This window comes from Sapajus apella, unplaced genomic scaffold (genome assembly GCF_009761245.1).
Source record: "Sapajus apella isolate SASKATOON/1434 unplaced genomic scaffold, GSC_monkey_1.0 scaffold1, whole genome shotgun sequence".
In the NCBI taxonomy this organism is placed as follows: Eukaryota; Metazoa; Chordata; class Mammalia; order Primates; family Cebidae; genus Sapajus; species Sapajus apella.
Window position 1 is genome coordinate 79,331,160 of NW_022436941.1, and position 23,402 is coordinate 79,354,561.

Sequence of the window (23,402 nt, forward strand, 5' to 3'; positions counted from 1 at the left end):
AACAAGAGCGAAACTCCGTCCCCCCCCCCAAAAAAAAAAAAAAAAAGTTTAAATATGTATTTCTAGAAGCATGCCTATTTGAACTAGTTATTACTACTTTAGAAGACAAATGTTCTCTTTGTTTACATTGTTTTTACAAAGCATACCACGAAGTACAGAGGGGACATTAGTAGCTATTTTATGGTGACTATGGTATTCACTTAGGCCAGTGTGAGTGAATTGGAGATGCTAATTTTCTCTATAAGAAGATATTTTTTCATACAAGATTATTTTGGTGGAAACTTCATTTATGTGAAGTTTGTGCGCCCATTTATTGCCATGACCATTCTTCAGTGAAACAAAAGTCTGTGGTAGATTTGCTGCTGCTGGTTTTAGCTAAATTGACTAAATAGTTATAAACATACAAAACTCTGTCTCTACTGTATATTAATTCAAGCTGTATCAACATTTATAGACTACTATGCTAACATTTAATAAGAGAGTTAGCCCAGGTAGAACAGAAATATAAATACAGCCATCCTATCCATGTTATTTCAGCTTCAAGGAACCTCTCAGCAAAAATGATTTCCTTTCTCCATAAATGTTGCAGGTGTTTCCTATTTTAAATAAGACTTTTTTGTAAAAAATGTAAAATCAGATTATTTAGAGAATGATTCCTAGCTTCTTCAGATGATTGTTTGATTTTTAAAAAATCAACCTGGAGTTCCTCTTAATTTCAAATCTCCATAACACTTAGATGTTTTCATTTACTGAAAGGTGATGGCTCTTCAGGAACAGAGTTGTTTCTTAAATCAAATGCAGATCCATTATCACTAGAGGGCAGTAAATACAAACCGATTTAGTGGATTTACTTGCATTAAGGATATTTTCAGAATACTAGCATTAATCAAAGAAAGTCTAGTTTTTAAAATATGAAAATAGATGTAACATTCTGTTATATAAAATATTGGTTATAAATCAATTCTAGATTATTGTTTGCCTCTAAAATATTTTTAAGGCATTTGAAAGCAAAGGGAGACTGAGAAACACTAGTTTTCTGTAGCTATTCTGTTTAGTATTTGAAGTTTAACTTTGCCTCAGAATTCTTCAAGGGATATTTAAAAATTGGATTTGCATTTGTTCAAGCTGAAAAATATTGGACGTATGAGAGACCCCTTTGTATAGATTTGCTTCTTGTTTAATAACAACTTTTAATTCTAAGGAGAAAAAGGTGTAAAATAAATGTAGATTGATTATAGGATAAAATATTTTCCATTGGTGTAAGTCCTACAGAAAACAGTGCCATTGCCCCGAAAATTCCTTATGTTGGAGAAGTCTAAGAACTAATATACTTATTTTAAACACAATAATATAATGTACAGCTTAGAATTGATTATATTAACAGACCTATTATGTAAACTCTAGGCTAAATATAAAACAATGCCTGAAATAGTTTTATGGCAATTTAGAGTACTCTGAAACCAAATTGCTTAGGTTCAAATCCTGGCTCTGTTACTACTGGCTTTGTGACCTTGAGCAAGACACTTGACCTCTCTGAGCCTTAGTTTCCCCTAATTGAGTTTTCTTTTTCTCTATTTAAAAATGTGTCTTTTCTTTCTGGACCTCTGTTACAAAGTCAATAATGTCAGCATATGTTAATGTGTCAACATTTCAACTCTATCAGCAGAATTTCAAATATCCTGAAATAGTTCAAAAAGATTGTTAATTGCTTGGGTATCTGGTAAGGACTGAGAAAACAAGGAATAGCAGAGAAATGGCCTCTAGAAATTCTGAGGGGTAGTACTAGGAAAAGGCTGAAAAAGAAAACTAACTGAACATTATAGGAATTTTTTTTTTCTTTTTTGAGACAAGGTCTTGCTCTGTCACTCAGGCGGGAGTGCAGTGGTACAGTCGTAGCTCACTGTAGCCTTAAACTGCTGGCCTCAAGTCATCCTCCCACCACAGCACCTCCGACCTCCCACCTCACACTTCAGTAGTATCTGGAACTATAAGCAAGTGCCACACGCCTGGCTAATTCTCAAATTTTTTGCAGAGACAGTGGTTTCTCTGTGTTGCCCAGGCTGGTCTCAACCTCTTGGCCTCAAATGATCCTCCCGCTTTGGCCTCCCAAAATGTTGGGATTACAGGCATGAGCCACTGCACCAGGCCAGGAAACTATTTTTTCTATTTCAACAAACACAACTCGCATATATGTATATAAAATCATTTGGGTGTTTGAGAGCAGTGGGTTACAGATAAGAAACCTGAGCACTAGCTGTAACGCTGCCCTTCAAGCTGTGCTGTCAGAACTTTTCTGGACCTCAGTTCCTTGTCTGAATGTGTCGTCATCATTACATCTGCATTGTGGGCAACTGTATCTTGTACACATAGCATTCCCAAACATAAGCGTGTCTCACTATATGGTAGGGCTGTCTACCTGTGGGAACCTGCTTCCTCACTCAACTAGTTCGTAGAATCCATCCTGTCAAGAGATTTGACCACGGTGATAGTAACCACGATTCGTTAATTCAAGGCACCGTAAAGTCAGCAAAAAGATCAAGGATAAACAAATTCACTTCTAGATTCACACTGTTTAACATAGAGTTTGCATCAGCCTAATTATATGATGAGCTATCATATACCATTAAGAACAAGGACTGGGTTTGCATTTCAATCCTATCACCTGTGTGCAAGTTATTCAATATTTAAGAAGGTTCATCTTTTCATGTTAAAATAGGGATAATATTTATCTTATTGGGATGTTACCAAGATTAGAAATAAGGTATATAAAGTTCTTTGTGCATAGTAGGTACCTAATAAATGTTGTAACTTATTACAATTTCTTCATTAAATTTGGCAGAAGCCAAGTCTGACTATAAGAATTGTATCTCTCTGGCTCTATTCAAATTTCTCTTTTAAATCATCTAGATTCTCTCTGCAGATAGCAGCTACTGTGGCAATAGGAAGGAGATTCTAGTCTCCTAGAAATGGAGTCTAGGAAAAACGACATGAATTTTCATTTGTCTCAGTTTTTTCAAAAAGATTTCATATTCCCTAGAAACATGGAAACTTCCCTTGGTACTTTTTACTTGATATGATTAAATAATCTCCCTTATTGCAGCAAATTAGGGACTTACAGTTGAATCCTTTCACATCTACCACCTATCAGAGTGCCTGGCACATAATAGTTGCCAGATAGAAGTCTGTAGAATGATTGTACATTCAGCAGGGAAAAGAGGGAAAAGAGGCCGTGGATGTTAGAGAGAAGGGAAACTATGTGTGCTTTTGCATAATTTTTTTAAGACAAGGAGTATTATTCTACTATATGTAATTTGTTTTAAATGTTTTTGATGATTTTGCTGAGGGTGAAAACCCTTGTCTTTTCCTGTCACCTACAGTCAGTATAAAAATACTGATGTTTTGCCTCTGTATCAGCCAATAATCCTTTTGTGGCTACAGTACACTTACCTTGAGAAACTCAGGGACATAATAAGATATCTTTCCGGCTTCAAAGATTGTCCACCCTGGAGAAGGAGGCAAAGTTAAAGACAGTTGAAAAAATTAGAACAGTGATTTTTAACACTAGGGAACATTCAGGAAGTTTCAGGAGACAGTGATTGGGGAGTACTCCTGGTGCTTGGTGGGCAGAGGCCAGGAAGGCTAGATGTCCTGGGATACATGGGACAGTCTTTCACCAGGGAGGCTTGCTGTGTGTCCCACACAACTTCCAAAAAGTCCCAGCACCTATTCATGTAGGTGAAAAACAAAATGCACTTATAATTCTCTGAGCCTAGAGTCCAACTAATTTTTGCCTATAAATATTAAATATTTTAACTTGGTTTTGATCCACACCACATTTTCTAGTAATGTAGCAATAGCGTATATTATGGGAAGATTGCACTTTGTTACATTTGATACCTTTCAAAGAGTCATTCAACATTTCAGGCAAAAAAAAAAAAATCATTCTTCTAACATAACACCCCTGTATTCATTTTCATTGCTACTGTTACTTTTGTGGTAATTCTTTACATAAGAGAAATCATAGCAAACCCTTAGATAGCACTTACTGTTCTAAGCGCCTTATGTATATGCACTAATTTAATCCTCACAACAGCCCTGTTGGGTGGAAACTATTATTATTCTCATTTTCCATATGAGTAACCTGAAGCATGGGAAATTTAAATAACTTGCTCAAGGTCACACAGCTAATCAGTGATAGCTGATAGTAAGATCTAAGTTTTTGACTATTTTAAAAGGTAGTTGTGTACAAATATTTATATTTTGTAGTATTTGATAGAAATTACTCTTATTTTTTTTACTGATAAGCCATCGTACTGATTTAAAAAAAAAATCTATGTAGGGAGTATTTAGCCTATATGTATTCAGTACAGTATTATGTAGGAAGTGTATTTAGGAATTTCATCTCAGGATAAATACTTGTTTTAAAAAGTAAAAAGTAACTGAGTTTTAAGTTTGTCAAAGAGTAAAATCGACTGATGGATGCATTTTTTTCTTAAAAAAGCATGGGAAGGCAGTGAGCCTGACTGCAGAGTATAATTTGCATTTAAATAACAAATGGCAAGTGATATGACACTCCCACCTGTTCTTCCGGGAGCCACACCAAGCACGCTCTTGCCTTGGGGCCTTTGTTCTTGACCACTCCTCACTTGATTTTCCCTTCTCTACCCTACCTCCTACCCCCCATCCACATGGCTTGTTCCCTTTCTTCAGGTCTCCCGGTTTACGTCATCTCATCAAAGAGGCTTTCCATGATCATCTTATAGGAACTTCTATCCGTAATCCTTATCCTTTCTCTCCACTGTACTTATCACCCCATGACGTATTATGTATTTATTAACTTAGTTGTGGAATATAAGTTGCAGGCGAGGAAGCTTTGTTTTGTTTACTCTATGTCCTCAGCATCCAAGGCAGTGCCTGGCATAGAGTAAGAGCTTAATAAATATTGAATGAAGGGGCAGATGTAGAATAGTTAGAATTTGGAAACAGACTGGAATAATTGGTCCTAAGATGTACTTTGAATGATTTAAATCTGACTTAGAAAACCAGTTTGAGGTTGGCAGAGTAGAAGGATATTTTAGGCCAAGAATTTAGTAGGATAGAGATGGGATTGTCAGCTGTATGGTAAAGATGGAGGAACACTAGTCTTTCAGGAACAGAGCAAGTGTAATAGCGCAGCTGAAAATAGGTTTGGCGTTGGGGATTAGAGTCAGATATGGCAGTCCGAAATTTACAGAGGAATGTGGATGTGATGAAGCGGGCATTCCTAGCTTTGAAGTAACGGGCTGCAGCTGGATTTGAGGAAAATTGATCTGGCAGTAGAGCTCAGTATAAGACTAGAAGGGGAAAAGCCAGGAGTAAGAAGATGAGCTAAGAAGCAATTTTATAGTGTTTTGGCCCTGAGATGTGGAGTGCTGTGATGCAGTTGAAAGGAAATATTATATATATATTTAAAAAAACAAGTGATTAAACCAGGAAATTAAAAAAAATGTTGGCATAATAGAATTATAATCATAATCATCATTGTCCCTGTCATCTTTACCATCTGATACCTGTTTATCTTTTACTATGTACCATTGGTTGTTTTAAGAGCTTGGCGTATATTGTCTCATTTAATCCTCATTATATCAGTTCTGTTTTATTTCTATGTAATATATCACTTCAAACCTGATGCTTTGAAATGTGAATTTATTTTTATTAGTTTTCATGGTTTTGTGGGTTAACTGGTCTTGACTAGACATTCTTGCTTGCCATTCCTCATGTGGTTGCAGCCCAGTGGTAGCTATCTGAAAGCTGAACTGGGTGGATGGCTAAGATGGCTTCTTCCCTCTCGGTCTGGCTCTGGGCTGGGGTAGCTGGCATGGCTGAAGACTGGCTGGGCATGTGTGCTCTTTCTTGTGCAAGCACTCTCTCGAGCTCTTTCTCTTCACTGTCTATGAAGTTAACTTGGACTTCTTATAGCATAGCCTCTCATAGTAGTCAGACTTTTTTTTTTTTTTAACCAAGTGGCTTAGGGATCCCAATAGCACATTCAAAGACAGCAGGATGGGAGCTGCAAGATTTCTAATGGCTTAGCCTCAGCAGTCATGCAGCATCAGTTGTTGGTTGCACAAGCCAACCCAGATTCAGTGTAGGACAGTGTGGCTCATTAAGAGTATCTTTGGAGACTAGCTGCCACAGTAATCGATTTTACAGATGAGGAAGCTGACACACTAAAAAGATTGTCAGTGATTGTGCACAGAAGATTTAAACTTGCAATTCTTGTTCTTAGTACCGGAGCGAACCTGGGAAAATCATTTTTTCTCTCTAGGTCTCACTTTATGTGGAAATGAGGAGTTAGAGGGAGTGATACTAAAGTTACTTTCTATTTTTCTCAGTCTTTTAAGTATTTGGATTGAGATGATGGGAGGGGTAATGGTAATGAACACACCAAAAGACAGCCTTGGATAAAAGATACGGCTTGCTAACAAAGTTGAATGAATGAAGGTGATGCCATATAGGGGAACATGCTGGGTTACTCAAGGATTCAGCTAGAAGGTTTATATTAAACACCTGACAGTGTCTGACTCACATGAAACACCTGTTGAATGGTAAGAAAGAGTCACAGATTCCATCTGAAATACTGGAAGAAATATGGGCTCACTGACTGAAATGGAAGTAATTATGCTAAGAACTACTTTAAATAGAAAAATGTCTCACAATTTTGAAAAAGTTTGTCGTGACTAGCAGGGCATTTAAGAGGAGAGTCTTATATTTGGAAATAGGGCAATAAAGTTCAAGTTAGAAATGGTCATCGTAGAGTGTGGGCCTGGGACAGAGTCTCTGTGGAGATCTCAAGTTGGGGGATTCATGGAAGAAGGCAAAAGTCAGAGAAGTGAAAAGAAAACTAAAGAAGTTCAGGATCTTGGGAGTTGAGGGAGAGTAGTAGGAATGATAGAACATGTGGAACACTTCTGAGAAGTAGGGAGACCAGGGAGAAGGAGGACGTTGGTATTCCTCGGGGGGTAGTTTTAGTGGAGTGTTGGAGTTTTAATTTCTTCCTTTTATAGAGGAGTAAGAGTGATGGAGATGAACACAACAGATGTGAACACAAGCAAAGGACTGTAGCAGCAAAGGGGCAGTAGAAAATCAGAGAGACAAAGTGTTACAGGAGTGCTCATCAGACAGCATGCTCTCTATGACAGACATACCTCATGTGGAAATAGATAAATGGCAGGAAGACTGCAGAGTAACCACACCAGCCAGTTGAAGCACAGAGTAGTAAGCACAGACTTTGAGACGGAGAGAAGGTAGAATGCACAGAATTGTATGCTAAAATAGACTAAAACCTAATTTTTCCTCATTTCTCACTCACAAGACCTCTTTAGTATTAAAGTTACAGGGTAATACTACACCAAACCAAATAGAAAATGCTGTTTTTCTCAGAAGAACTTTGATTTCTCATTTAACTAACTCTTCATAAAATGTCTGATTACTCTTGAACTCAGTTCTGGATTCCTAAGGGCCAATCATTCCTTTCTTAACTTCATGTACAGTTATTAAAATGTTCTCTTCTGGCCAGGCGCAGTGGCTTATGCTTGTAATTCCAGCACTTTGGGAGGCCAAGGCAGGCAGATCACCTGAGATCAGGAGTTGGAGACCAGCCTGGCCAACATGGTGAAACCCCATTTCTACTAAAAACACAACAATTAGCTGGTAATGGTGGTAGGTGCCTGTAATCCCAGCTACTCAAGGCTGAGGCAGGAGAATTACTTGAACTCAGGAGGCAGAGGTTGCAGTGAGCCAAGATTGTGCCACTGCACTCCAGCCTGGGCAACAAAGTGTGACTCTATCTCAAAAATAAATAAAATGTTTTCTTCTGATCAAAATACAGATCCTGAGTTCTGTATACAAACACCACATTCCTTATGCATACACAGTGCCCTAGCTTTCAGATTCCCCACCCCACCCTGCCCAGAATTATAAGTGGCCCCTACCCCGAGATTTTGAAGGTTTTAGAGCTCAGTCACACATAACAATAGAAACAAAAGGCCCTGAGAGCAGCCCTGCCACACAGGTGAGGGAATGTGTCATTGCCATCTATGAATTCTGGACATCAGTCGTACTGTTTAATCCCTATGCTTTTATGTTGGATGAGGGGAGAACTATGGTTATTTCCACATCACCAGGGAGCCACTTGTTTTGGATTTCAGAGGGAAAGGCAATTAAAATGCTCGATTGCCATTTTCAGAGCAGCTCTTATTTGGAAGGAAGAGAAGCCAGAGGATATTAAAATTCATAGAAAATGCCCTCCAAAAGGATGGGCAATTCTTTAAGAATGAACTACGAATTTTGAGGAGTTTTATATGGTCGTTATTCATCACTGCAAGAGGGAAACCCCATTCATCTTTTCTCATGGTGGCCTCAGAGCTGCAGGGATATCATTATTCAATGGCGTTTGTGGCGTGAGAAGAAAGCCTCCTCCCCAGAGGCTGGCCCTTGCCAACCAATCCCAAAGCAGCCTGCACTAAGGCCACGCCCCCTCCCCTTATAAGCTGAGAGCTGAAATGCGATTGGTGCAGAGTTGGGCTTTTATGGGAGGGGTTTCTTGTCATTCTTCCCGGCTTCCCTGCAGTTCCTTATTTGGTAGCTTTTAACAGATCTAGTCTTTCTTGCAACTAAGCATCTTGACATACATTATTCATTAAGTCCTGGAGCTCGGGAGAGAAAAATGCAGACCCTTAGATCTTTAGATTTTCCTTTATCACATGGATTTTCTTTATTCAGAATAGTGGTTAAATTTTGTGCCATTCTGGAGTCTTACAAATGGCATGTATTCGATGGGAAGACGACAGGATGGGATTTAATGCGAGGCTTTCTTATGTATACTTAATTACCAAAAATCTTTAAAAACTCATACGCTGCGTGACTGGTGGAGGTTGTTAAGGTATCAAGATTTCGAAGCTAAATACGTTTTAGAACTTGCTGTATATATACATATATATATATATACATACATATAATCAATCAAAAATGCCTGAAGCAAACTATTTACTGTCAGTGTCTTGGGGCTACATAAAGGTAAGATTTATTTAGCTTTTGAAAACTCCTTACTCAGATTACATAAATGATAGTTTTAACAAATGACAGTGGAGTCTAAGCTTTCAAAGTAGTTTTGTATTCTTTCCTTACACATGAACTAGGAAGAAATATGCATTAATAGTGGTCAAGATAAGATTGTATAACTTTCATCAGTTGTAGTTTGCATGTTAAAATAGCTTTTTAGATATGCAGTAGTTCTTCTGTTTGTCATATGGTATATGTTTGAATTGTGCTTGAAAATGTATGGTAGTTAAAGACATTCATTGCAAATAAATTATTGGGTGAAATTACTTATACTGATTTATGGATTTCAGTTGCTATGTTACATATAAGGTTTATAAAATTAATATGTGGCTGTTTCTAAAAATCTGTACTACTTGAATCTGATGAGGAATAGGTTTTTTGCACCTTTAGCTATAAAGCTCTAGATGATATTAAATATTGACATTATTTATGATTTAAGTGATATTTTATTAGAATAAAAACTTGATTATTATACTTGCAAAACCGAACAAAATTTTTATTACACTGTTAGTTTTATGTATCTCAAGAAATGAATTAATAAACAATTTAATTAGATATTGTCCATGCTTAGCAGGCTTTTTGCATGCCCTGTGATAACATTAGCATTGTTGTCCTGTCTCCACAATAGAAGCAGGAGGTAGAAAAACCTTATTCAGTCCTAAATGAAGCATCACTTCATAGATTGAAGTTTATCCTTGGATATTTGAGCCAATCACAACGCATTTTAAAAGACTGATTTTTTTTGTTACTATGAGGATTTTCAGATTGGAGTATTTGTCATTGGCTTTGTTTCTCTCTTTTTGAAGGACAATTTCCCCTTTGTTTTGATTACTTGAATTCCAAAAAAATTAGAAAACATATTTCAGTATCAGTTGTCCAAGTAGTCATGATTCTTTACCTCCCTTTAAATCTGTGGATGATTCAGATTTTTTAAAATGTTTTTAAAATATATAATTTAAAAAATATTCATTATTGAATTTTGTTAGCCATTTCTTGGGTAAAAACCTTCAGAAATACAGAAAAGTGTAGAGAGTAATATAAGAAGTCCTCACTAATCCCCAGAATTCAGCTCTTAGCTTTTAGCCAGCTCACAATTGATGTATTTTTGAAAGCCTTCCCATTTGTATTATGATTATGAACAATACTGCCAAGAATCTAAATATAGAATTTTAGTACTTTTTTCTTTGAGGAAGATTTTTCCTGGACAGCTTTATGTTTAATACTGTACCTTTAAAAATATGTAAAAATGGCAAATACAGATATATTTGGTTTTAAGTATTTTGAAGGATTTATTTTCATGCAGTCAATGGAGTACTTGTTTAAATAACTTTGATTACCGATATACCAAACTTGTAGTGCATCACAGTGCAGCATGTTCAAATGATTTTTTAGCAGAATATTGTCAGGAAAAAAATAAGCAATTTTTTAAAATTTTTGGTCCCATACCACCTCTTTAAATATATATTGGGAGGATATATAATATACCCAGTAGCACATTGGCATGATATAGGAGATTACATTTAAGAACATTTTAATTTTATTATTTTAGTTTGCTTCCTGAACAGTCTCAAATGCAGAATGTAAATTGAAGAATTGCAGTTCTGAAAAGCAAAATACAGTATTCAGATTCGATTGCATTTTCACTTTCCTTTATGCCTTTAACTGCTATACACAGACATTCTGATGTATAATGAGAACAAAGGATTCAAAAGCATTCACTTAGAAATCCTCCCCTCTTTTCTTAGTTGCAACCCTAAATCTGTGTATTGTTTTCAGACTCTTCAGGCCAAAAACAATTAGAAATTCATCAATGGAAAATATTCAGAAGTCACTTTAAAAAAATAAACTAAATGCTTAATTAAATGGTTCTGCATTTTGCAGTCAGTTCTTTTCAAAAAGCAGTTTTATATTTTGTCCCTTCTCTATTAATTGAGAAATGTGATGGGATTCCCAGAAGAATACACTATATTAGCTTTAAATCAGTCCTTCCCCCTTTGGTAATTTTAGATAGTTATCTTAGTAAATATAATTATTTTTAGATGAAAGAAATATCACTTACATTTTTAAATGTTTGCTGAATGATCTAGCACATTTTTTTTAGCACATCTAGCTATGCACTCCAAAACCAATTTGTAAGATCAACTACCAGTTAAGAAAGCACTTATGGTAATTTTTGTGGTTTTTAATTTAGCTTCGCTGGACTGAAAGTTTTATATGGATAGCAAAAAAGAAAAAGCAATGTTAATTCCTTTTAGAAAATACCCTTATGTTATAACTTAATGTACTCTTTGAAAATTATCTTTAGGAAATTCCTTAAAATGTCTCCCTAGGGAAGAGAGGTGATTGCTTCTAATGTTATCTTTTATAATTATGTTGAAATGAAATGTTGACTTCCTTGAGTCCCTTAAAATCCTTGGTAGAGAGGTAGGCATGTGATGGAGGATTTCTTCAATCCATGTTTTTGTGTTTTAAACAAAAGCTGGAAAATAATCTGGGAATAATGTATATGACACAAAGATAAAAATGGAACATGCTGTATATTACTTATCTAGTCTGTACAATATTTAGATTCCTTTCACTGGCATTTTTTCTTCAGTTCTCTGTACTAACTGGCTATTTTGGTGAATTGTTTAAGCAAACAGCCAGGAAAATTATACTTCGTTCTTTATATTCTTTTAGAGAAAAATCCAATAATATATGCAGCGTATCTGCAGGTAGCATCCACATTTTCTGCTTGGGCATATGGCAACATAATCCTTATATTAGGTTGTGTAAAAGTTAGAAGATGAACCTGTAATAACTGGGTTTCATCTAACTTTATCAATCACTCCCAGAAGCTTGCCTCGTTTCACTTTCTTGAGAGAAGTGCAAGGAGGGCAGCAATTCCTGTATCAACTGCTGAGATTCTAGCGGTGGTGAAAGCCTTGCCTCTTCCCCCATCTTTTATAAAAAAGGACTTTGTCATGACCAGATAGTTCTTAAGAGCAACTTTTAGCTCATTACATGAACAATTTTAGGTCAAAGAAATATTTCATTGAATATGTGTTTAACATGTTTAGCAGACTCTTTGCTTTGGAATATGCTTTGCCTAAGATTTTTTTTTAAACCTGTGTATGCATGACATTTTAGTTGTGTTTTGAGACACAGCTATGGTTTCTCATACTAATGCTAGTCCAAAGTCTTTATGGGATTTGAGAAAGAGGACCTAACTATATAGATAACTATTTTTATGGTCATAACTATAGTCAAATCCTTCATCTGTCTGATCTGCAAAGATAAAAATTTGCTATTACTATAAAAGGCCCAAAGGTTAGGGACTGAGTGCCAGAAAGGGAGGTGGGAGAAGGAAATAATACTGAGCATCTACTGTGTCCCAGGCTAAATAGAAGACACTTTCTATATTAGCTCATTACATTGATAGCCTATAATTTATTCAAGAAAATTTAACATTGTAAAGAGGGACAGAAAAATTTTTGAACACTATTATAAATGTCTCTACATATATTCTTAGAAGGCCCAAAGTTAATTTTTTTCAGTAGGTTATAAGATACAATGCTGAGTGAACACAAGCAGTAACTCATGTTCTGTAAACTACTTGATGCCAGTTTTAAAAACACGTATTCACCTACAAGTGTAGAAAATGGCATAGAAGGAAATTTAACAAATTATCTGTGGCTGTCTTCCAGCGGTGGGGATTTACATGATTTTCTCTTTTTGATAAGCTTTCTAAATTTTCCATAGCACATGTACATTTTATAATTAGAAAAAAGTTATAACAACATGTGAGCAAAGAAAGTGAACTTAGTGTTCCTGAGTTTGAGACTAAGCTCTCTAGACCAGTAATTTAACAGCCAGAATTTGCCCTGGTAATGCCAGTTCTTTGTCTTGCACTGGAATGCTAATACACATTTCTCTCTTCCAGCAGTCCATTGAATGTTGAGTTTTTTTGTTTGTTTTGATAACAATTAAATGCTGGGTTAAAACCTAATCTAGATGGTCTATAAGATTGACTTTGGAAGTTATTTAACAAACTGTATAGAGTTAGGCCATCTTGGTATGAAGTATGCAGAGAAGCAAGATTTAAAAAATAATTCTAAATAAATAAATTAAATACTAAGTAAGAATTACATTTCAAACATTACTAAAATATAAACTCACCACTCACCTTCACACTTAAATGAGAGTTTATGGTGAAATTTCAAATTTTAAAGGTTAATCTGATGATTAGAGTAAATGCTGACTTTGTCAAGTGTCTAATAGCACTCTATGTATAGAAAAAATATATTGTTTCTGAATATTAAGGCAAATATTAAAGACTTATTAAAAGGCCTCGTTGGGCTATTTTCAGAGTCAAAGGAAAGACATACTAAGAAACAGCTGATGGGTGGGGAAGTATAAAATCTTTGAGATTTTTAGATACTGGTAATGCTATGTGGTGCTGGTAGGTTAATTCCGGTGTTTCTTTGCATGAAATAGGCACTAGAAAAATTGTGAAGTAGAGTATTGAAAAATTGACCTGTTGCCTATTTAGTGACTTGGGAAACTGTTGGTAAATTTTGTGGATGTTGAGAACTAATAAATGTTATACTCTTACTTGAAAAACAACTTTTAAAAGGAAACATTATACACTATTTATTTAAAAATTTTACCTCTCCATAGTCTGGAAGAGTACTTAAATCTATTTTTGCTTTGGAGTAAAAGACTAATTTTTAATCTCTTGGTCAGTATATATATTCATTTCTGCTAATGATAAATTAATTGATGAAAGTATTCCATGTTTTATTGTATGGCAACACTTTTATGTGCTATAAATTAGTTTCTCTCTTCTCTAAATAACTAATAATACATCTTAATTTTTGATTCCCTTTCTTTCCTTATTTCTCCTGAATTTCCCTTCAGTCCTTGAGTGTCTAAATTTGTGCTGGTCAATATGGTAGCCATGAGCCACATGTGATTATTTAAATTAAAAATAGTTGAAATTAAATAAAATTTAAGATCTGGTTTCTTATTTGCTCTAGGCACATTGCAAGTGCTTAGTAGCCACCTGTGGCTAGTAGCGGCTGTAATTGGCAGCACAGATTATGGTGTTTTTCCCTCATTGAAGAAGGTTCTGCTGGAAAGCACTGATCTAAATTGTCAGGACAATTTAAAAATTATTTGGACTTATATTCCTGTATCTCACAGTATGCATATGCATTTCACTTAAACTTTCCTCTTTTATTACTTCATTTTACTTTTTTGTTTTTCAGTTTAAAAGGATGCTTAATCGGGAGCTCACCCATCTCTCTGAAATGAGTCGGTCTGGAAATCAAGTATCAGAGTATATATCAAACACATTCTTAGGTGAGAATAACAACATGCAATTAAAAACTTTTTCTTCAGTTGTTTCCTTGTTTTTGGAGGAGGATTGGGGTGCCAACTCATTTTGGGAACCAAACAAGTGTTAGAAGTTCTATTTGTTTTCATTCATCATATTAAAAATTTGACACTATACACCTCTAAGTTTTAGAGTTTCACGTCACAAAGTACATTTTTTTTAGTTTTATTTAGGACTTTAGGAATTATCGAGTTAAGGTTATATATTGCCAGTGTTTTCATAGTACCAAACTATAAAATATATTTTATAGAGAGATCTATTCATATATTCAACAAATTCTTACTAAATGCCAGCCATTGTTGGGCAATAGGTGTTGAATGACAAATTAGAAATGATTCCTGCCCTTGATGAATTGACAATCTAGCGTACATCAAGCCTAGTAAACTGGTGGGTGGATAAAACACAAATGCTAGATAAAAGTTTGCTAATAATGGCTGAGTTTGGTGTCCTGGGACAACTCTTGTACCTCATCCACAGAAAGAAAATGCAGTAAATAAAGATCAGTAATTGAATGTATCCTGGATATACTTTCAAAACAAAATTGCTGTTATATTTAATTAACATATTTTTTAAACACTTTGGAATATGTGCTGTGTACAAGGATGAGTTATTGTTCATCACTGCCTTGAAATAGTGGAAGAAAGTACGAAGACATCTATGTCTTTTGCTATAGTACACAGTTAGCTTATGTGCGTATTTACTTATCAGATATTTACAATTCTCTATGCTCCCCATAAAACCTGGGGATTTAACCCTTATCTTACTATAATACAGAAATTAAAAGTAGCAGAATTAATCTAAGTCATCCAAAACCTGCTGTTTCAACTCTCACTGTGTTACCCATTTCAGTTAGCTGTTAGTTTTATATACTGCTGTTTTTATGACATTTGTGTATAAAGTTTCTACCATTTCAAAGTACATATTGAAACTGGAGTCCTTAGTTGGCAGAGAGTAATTTTCAGCTCACTAAGTCAATTTCAAATAGGAATGGAATTGATGAACAGTGGAAATAACCACCTGTTGTGTATTCTCTGAGTCTGCTGTCATGCTAAGTCTTGAAATATTTTTTATTAGGACATTGTATCAAAGAGGTAACTATGGAATACATTTGTTATTATTTTGTAGTGGACTTATTTGCTTAATTTTGTGTTGGAAGATATGAAATTAAGTCCAATTCAAATGTAAATACTGAGCTCTCTAAAAGAAAAATTTGTAGCTGGAAACATTTCCTGGAATATATAATGATCAATTATAACCCTTCCAGTTATGCATGTGATGATATAAAAACAGATAGAATTAATAATAGAGAACATTTCCTAAATTTCTCAAGATAAGCAACATGAAGTGGAAATTCCATCTCCAACTCAGAAGGAAAAGGAGAAAAAGAAAAGACCAATGTCTCAGATCAGTGGAGTCAAGAAATTGATGCACAGCTCTAGTCTGACTAATTCAAGTATTCCAAGGTTTGGAGTTAAAACTGAACAAGAAGATGTCCTTGCCAAGGTATGATGATTTCAGAGATCATGATCATCAATATTAAATGATGCCCTTCCATAAATTTTCACTTTTAAATGGATAGGAAAGTTTATTAATTTGGGTTTTTTTTTTGAAGATATAAAGACATTTTATAAAGCTCCTTGTAAAGTGCCTTAGACAGGTGGTTTGGTGTGTACGTTTTAGGGGATTGGAAGTCAGTTATCTGCATCTTCATTTTGTTGTTTGGCCTTAACGAGTTAGAAATCTGTCCTGTCTTCTGGGTTTTAGGAGAATAGTTAAGGTTTTGTGAATAGATTTTATCCATTGAAGAAATGCTTTGTGATTGATATTTAAAGTACATAAACATGTTGTAATGTCAAAGTCATAAGGTTAAGCAATACTATTCAGTTTTCAGTACGTATAAGTAAATGTGCCTAAAGTTTGCCTATGCTTATATGGTGTGTTTGTTAACATGTAAAATGAATAATTGTTTTAAATAAATCTAACAATCTTTATACTAAAGTCTTTAATATTTTTTTGAGACAGAGTCTCACCTTGTATCTGGGGCTGGAGTGCAGTAGTGCAATCTTGGCTCACTGCAACCTTCATTTCCCAGGTTCAAGCAATTCTCCTGCCTCAGCCTCCCAAGTTGCTGGGACTACAGACGCACACCACCATGCCTGTTTTGTATTTTTAGTAGAGATGGGGTTTCACCATGTTGGCCAGGCTGGTTTCGAACTCCTGACCTCAGGTGATCTGCTTGCCTTGGCCTCCCAAAGTGCTGGGATTATAGGTGAGAGCCACCACGCCCAGCCACCTAAACTCTGTAATTTTTAAATGATTGTGTTCATGGAATCATATTTTACTCCACTTTCTAATTTTTTGGTATCTTGTTTTTTACTCCAGGAACTAGAAGATGTGAACAAATGGGGTCTTCATGTTTTCAGAATAGCAGAGTTGTCTGGTAACCGGCCCTTGACTGTTATCATGCACACCATTTTTCAGGTAAGGTGGTTGAGTTCTATTACATTTCTTTTATTTAGGAATTTAATGTCCAGTCTGTAGCTTGTGCACACATTTTGTCTTTTTAAATATTCCCCATCTTTTGCTTATTTTTATACTTTTATCCTTATTTGCTCCTTTGCCAAGGGACAAGATACAGAAAGGTGGAGTTGTGGATAAACCACAAATACATCAATCGTTCTTTTTTTTGTTTTTGTTTTTTTTTTTGCATTTAAGAAAAAGATGTGATACAGCCTGAATGAAGCAGTTCATTAAAATAATAATTTAGACATCATCTCTGTGAATCTGACTAGCAGAGACAATGGAGGACTAACTTTAAAAAAAATGAATAAAGCCCCCGCTGGCTAACCTTATAGTTTTTTTTTCAGTCACTTTCTTGTGTCCTGCTTCCTTTTGCATATCCATTTCTCACTCTTATTCACCCTTTGCTGCAGCTCAGGGTGGGATTTAAATGAGAAACTGAGGCTGTTGTAGATACCTTGGGACTGGAATGGGAAACTCCAGCCCTAGAGAGGGCGCGTGGGTTTCAATTGGTGAGATGTAGTGGTTGAGTTAATCATGCTTGCCAGGAGCTGCCTCTATAATGGGGCACAGAAACTTTTAGAGTTGGCACCTATCCTGACACCATACAGCTAGGGTGTAGTATTGTTGGGTTCCAGAAGGAAAACCCAACTCTGGTTTTGTCCCAAAGTCCCTGGACCTTCCCAGAGGTTCCCATTTCCCTCACTAGACATGTGAGAGTACAGTTGTCGTTTCCAGGCTATCCATTGGCAACACTGGTGTGCGATTTTTGTTAACATACTCTGTGGAGAAATTTTTTACATAAAGACAAAAATGCTAACATGATTTTTTTTTCCTACAGGAACGGGATTTATTAAAAACATTTAAAATTCCAGTAGATACTTTAATTACATATCTTATGACTCTCGAAGACCATTACCATGCTGATGTGGCCTATCACAACAATATCCATGCTGCAGATGTTGTCCAGTCTACTCATGTGCTATTATCTACACCTGCTTTGGAGGTAAATTTGTTTTCTGAAATTTCAAGAACACTAACTTGCCACTCATAAAAGTCTATTAAGCTTTTATACTGAAGGGTTTTCAGTAGAGAAAATAATTGGATTCACTGGAAGTATAATTTATTGACTTAAAGGGAGAAAATGCTATGGGTTAATAGTCAAGTCTTTGAAGGATTTTGCTTATGAAAGTTGGTCACAGATTTAGTGATTGATCTGTTTGTGATATTGCTTCTTTGAAATGATCCACTGGATGTTTCATAAAGCAAATTTAGCTTATTCATTTTTTGTTAATTTGTTTTCTGGAAATGGAGTCTGATGGCTTTTATTTATAGGTCAAAGAATGACTGTTTTATAAGACATAAGCAACACATTGATTTTTTTCATGGAATTTATTAGAAGGAAACACTTCTTTAATTTTTCTAAATCCTAAGAAGTTGTTTCATTAGTTGTTTAGTAAAGCAATTTGATTTTCTTAATTTTTAAGAAATGTATTTTATAATTCAGTTTTTATTATAAAATTATGTTAATACCTCATCATGTAGGTGAGTGATGCTCAACTGGAGATGGTTTCTCTTCCCCTTTCTTTCTCTCTTCCCAGCACCAGGGATATTTGGTGATGTCTGGAGGCATTTTTAGTTGTACATAATACTGGCATTTTGTTGGTAGAGGCCAGGAGTTCTGCTAAAAATCCTACAACGCACAAGACAGCCTGCCACGTAAAGAGTTATCTGGCCCAAAAGTTGTGAAGTTGAGAATCCCTGGTTTCGATGAGAGAAAAGAAAAGAATTGCTCATGTCATTATTAATTTTATGTACATTTTCAGAATATTCTTAGGCATCTTACTTAGAAAATAAATTTATTTTCTTTAAAAATAATTTGATAGTTTTAAAATAATATTTTAAAAAATACAGTGAATGGAAAAGATTTGATCATGATATGTAATAAAATTAGATAAAATATTTTCTTCCAAGCTTATACTTTAGAAGTTCATAAGTATCTCAGACTCTCTTGACACATTTTGATAAACATGAAGCTTCATTTTGTTTTCCATTTAAATTCTAGAGTTATTTCTCATTTGTTTATACTTTTGTTATCATTGTAGAATAGTAATATTATCTATATTGTCTGATTTTCCAGGCTGTGTTTACAGATTTGGAGATTCTCGCAGCAATTTTTGCCAGTGCAATACATGATGTAGATCATCCTGGTGTGTCCAATCAATTTCTGATCAATACAAGTAAGTAAACTTAATTTTTCCAGAACACATATTTCCTTTGTACATTTTAGAATGACTAAGGGTCTTTATAAACTCAGGGTGCTTCCAGAGCCGTAATGTTCTTTTGAGATGTGTATATGTGTATTTTAGTGATAGTGCATGTTAATGTAATCTAACTGAAAATTATCAATATATCCCTTGAGGCATGTGATATTTGGAAAATGTGTTCAAGTTCTTTTTAAAAGTAATATGTTAGTGTGTTACTAGACAAGGGTAATTAAATGTGAAAGTGTGCAGAAAGATTTAGAAGTTATATTAGCCCTAAAGTTTTAAATAAAAAAAGAGAAATTATAAGAATTAATGCTAAGTGTTCTTCACTTTACGTAGGTCATCACTTAATCCTCTTCAGAGGCCATAGCTTCCCTTCCTCCTCCATGCCCAGCTCCTCCTGCTCTTTCATTTTAAAATCTCCTAATAGGGGTAACATGAACTTCTCTCTTAATATTATTTCAACCATTACATTTTTCTCTCACTGTTAACATCTCACCATATAAGAAGTCATCACTGAATTTGGAAATATAAGGAATGGTTGAGACTGTTTAATATGGAACAGCTCTGACACCACTGCACAGAAAGCCCCTGTAGGGAATGTTTAGGTAATGCTTGAGCTATGCCTTAGTAAAGAGATTTAGGTTTACAGAAATTCTATTTGGTACTTGAAGTTAATTGGTAAATGATGTAAGTGAACTGTGACTTAATTTCCTCCCATATGGTAGATTAACATCATAAATTCACTTTTATATATGAAAAATAATATGCAAATTTGTTGGAAATTTTTTTTGTTTGTTAAGAATCTACCTTTCTTTTCTCTTTTATTTTTGCGTGAGTCTGTGGATGATAGTCTTCTTGTGCCTTATAGCAGTCTAGCTATAGAATTATTTATGAATTCACCATTCATTTTCTGTACTTTGCTGTAGCCAGATTTAAAGAAAGAATGTAATATAACCTTGCTTTAGATTTAACTCAGACCTTTAGGATTATTTACCTATTTTTATATGTTGTAATGGCCTCTAGAGTATCCTATAGCAAAATGTACTCTAGTGACTCACCCGTGTAGAGGCGATTTCCTGAGATGTGTAGTTAAACTGTCAGGTTTTTTTTTTTTAGAAGTTTAATTTAGGGACTTATTTATCCAGATTAGACAGGATAACATTTCATGTTCTACTTGCCTATGAGCACCTATAATGGGGTACTTTTAGAACTCATCAAAGCATACATATAAATATTAATACACATTGGATGCAGCTCCATGTATTTACATTGTTTTGGGGGAGAGTTCACCGTGTCCTTTCTGAGAAGAGCAGGGATGTCATGCAATACCGTGCTTTGCTGGCACTTTACATGAGCCTGGCCTGATTTGTTATTTTGATGCTTATACATGTCTTGAGATATTCTGAATTATAACAATTTTTTAGTAAATACATAAAATGTTTTAGTTTTTTGTGTGTTTAAGAAAGGTATGTATTTTTTTAAATTAATAACACCAAACATTCAGACTGGTATGTTTTCTTTGCATTCTATTATATACCATATTATATGTTCCCTTAGAATTAAGAGATTAGAGAACAAATTAAAGCAACTGACAGAAAAGTCACTGTCTTCCAAGTACTCTGATATATATATATTTTTAAGAATAATGAGGACCCACTCTAGTCTTCATTCTTCTGAGCCCTTAAAGCAGTGGTCCCCAATGTTTTTGGCACCAAGGACCAGGTTTTGTGGAAGACAATTTTTCCACAAACTGGGGTAGTAGGGAGAGAATGGTTCTGGGATTAAATTGTTCCACCTGAGATCATCCAGGCATTAGATTCTCACAAGGAACACACAACCTAGATCCCTTGCATGAGCAGTTCACAGTAGGGTTCACGCTCCTAGGAGAATCTAATGTCCCTACTGATCTGACAGGAGATGTAGCTCAGGCAGTACTGATGCTGGCTTGCCCGCTGTTCACCTCCTGCTCTGCAGCCCAGTTCCTGACAGGCCACAGACCAATACTGGTGACTGATACTGGTCCATGGCTGGGGGGTGGGTTGGGGACCCCTGCCTTAAAAGGGCACTTGGGCTTTGGCTGGCACCTGGAGGACGCTGGTGGGCATCAGGGTCCCTGTGGAGTCTACCATTTAAGCTAACATGGTCTCAGTCTACAGATGAATCTGATACTCTATAAAGTTTGAGAGCCACTGAAATAGTGGAGGAATATAAAGGAGATAATTATATGTCTTTAGGACGTGTTTAAAGTCATTTTGCTGGTGACCCACTTGGGATGGAAGGATAACTAATTCTGCTTCTGCAAGTTCTTTGTTAGTTATTTAGCGATATCACGATGACCTTTCTGAGTGACCAAAGCGATAGAGGGAAGTTCACAGTTGCCAGAGTAGCTTTGGATTGCTAAGGCTTTCTTGAGGGTGAGGTGTGATGAGGCTGTGTTATTCCTGAGGGAATGAATCAGCATTGTCACTTTGTACAGGAAAGTATCCAGGGTTGCTTAGAGCCAGGGCATTATCAGAATTACTGCCTTAGTTAGCTTAATTCTGTCATATGAGACAGAATTATCTTCCCAGCATGCAATAAAGGCATCCTCTGAATAACTCGTAAACTTGTAATATGTAGCTTTGTGAAATATTTTATCAGAATTTGTACTTATTTTTAGTTGTAGTAAACCTTTTTTAAAATGGACTTTTTATATTTTCTCTTTTTGAGACAGAGTCTTGCTCTGTCGCCAGGCTGCAGTGTAGTGGTGTGATCTCGGCTCACTGCAACCTTTACCGCCTAGGTTCAAGTGATTCCCTTGCCTCAGCCTCCTGAGTAGGTGGGGCTACAGATGCGCACCACCACACCCAGCTAATTTTTTATATTTTAGTAGAGACAGGGTTTTACCACATTGGCCAGGATGGTCTTGATCTCCTGACCTTGTGATCTGCCTGCCTCGGCCTCTCAAAGTGCTGGGATTACAGATGTAAGCCACCATGCCCAGCTTGTTTTCTTGAGCATCAGTGTATCAAGCCAGCACATTCTCAGCTCTTGCTGCAGAGCCGGAGCTGCCATCCTGTCCAAAGCCTACAGCTGAATCCATATTTCTCATAATAGAGAATTCTAAAGACCTCTGATTATCATATCAAATTTATAAACCCATAGATGGTTACTTATCTTTTTTTTTTTTTTTTTTTTTTGAGATGGAGTCTTGTTCTGTCACCCAGGCTGGAGTGCAGTGGCGCAGTCTCGTCTCACTGCAACCTGTAACCTCTGCCCAGGCTCAAGTGATTTTCCTGTCTCAGCCTCCTGAGTAGCTGGGGCTACACACCTGGCTAATTTTTGTATTTTTAGTACACAGGGTTTCACCATATTGGCCAGGCTGGTCTCAAACTGCTGACCTTGTGATCTGCCAGCCTTGGCCTCCCAAAGTGCTGGGATTATAGGTATGAGCCACCACGCCAGTCGCTTGTCTTACTTTAAGGAAGCTATGGAAGCACTGAGAGATTAAGGCACATGGCAGGTACTGGGGATTTCCTTGGCTGGTTCCCAGGGCAGTTATGTTCCTGCTTCTTACATGTACTTATAGTTTTTCCTAATTATTTCAGTTGTTTTCACTTTAGGTGCCAAATGATTTATTACGAATTAATTGTATTTAAAAACTCATTGAAAGTATGCAGGAGGTTCTGCAAGCAGAGAGATCATTTCTACCTGGCAGAGTTGGTTAAGCTATAATAAATGATTTGTGTGTGGAGACTATGAACAGGATTTAGAGAAATGGAAATTTCTGGTAGGAAGCTGCATAAATATTTAAGGACACTGCATATAAATAAATCCATAGGCCAGGTGCAGTGGCTCACACCTGACAATCCCAGCACTTTGGGAGGCCAACATGGGTGGTTCACCCGAGGTCAGGAGTTTGAGACCAGCTTGGCCAACAAGCTGAAACCCTGCCTTTACTAAAAAAAAAATACAAAAAATTTTAGCCAGGCGTGGTGGTGTGCACCTGTATTCCTAGCCACTAGGGAGGATAAGGCAGGAGAATTGCTTGAACCCAGGAGGTGGAGGTTGCAGTGAGTGGAGATCATGCCATTGCACTCCAACCTGGACAAAAGTGAAACTCTGTCTCTAAATAAATAAATAAATCCATAAAA

General features: G+C 36.0%; 1 protein-coding gene across 14 annotated transcripts in view; it reads left to right on the plus strand.

The window, feature by feature from the left end:
• Nucleotides 1-23,402, plus strand: part of PDE4D (phosphodiesterase 4D) — a 1,549,195-nt gene that overhangs the window by 1,513,818 nt on the left and 11,975 nt on the right. For 13 of the 14 annotated variants that reach the window (XM_032281891.1, XM_032281808.1, XM_032281749.1 and 10 more), the window contains 5 exons: nt 14,352-14,445; nt 15,810-15,982; nt 16,862-16,960; nt 17,841-18,005; nt 19,140-19,239. In XM_032281891.1, the coding sequence (XP_032137782.1) occupies nt 14,352-14,445; nt 15,810-15,982; nt 16,862-16,960; nt 17,841-18,005; nt 19,140-19,239 (631 nt within the window). Of the gene's footprint in view, nt 1-7,786; nt 9,058-14,351; nt 14,446-15,809; nt 15,983-16,861; nt 16,961-17,840; nt 18,006-19,139; nt 19,240-23,402 lie in introns of those variants that run through there. The other variant, XM_032282438.1, reaches the window with a different exon arrangement.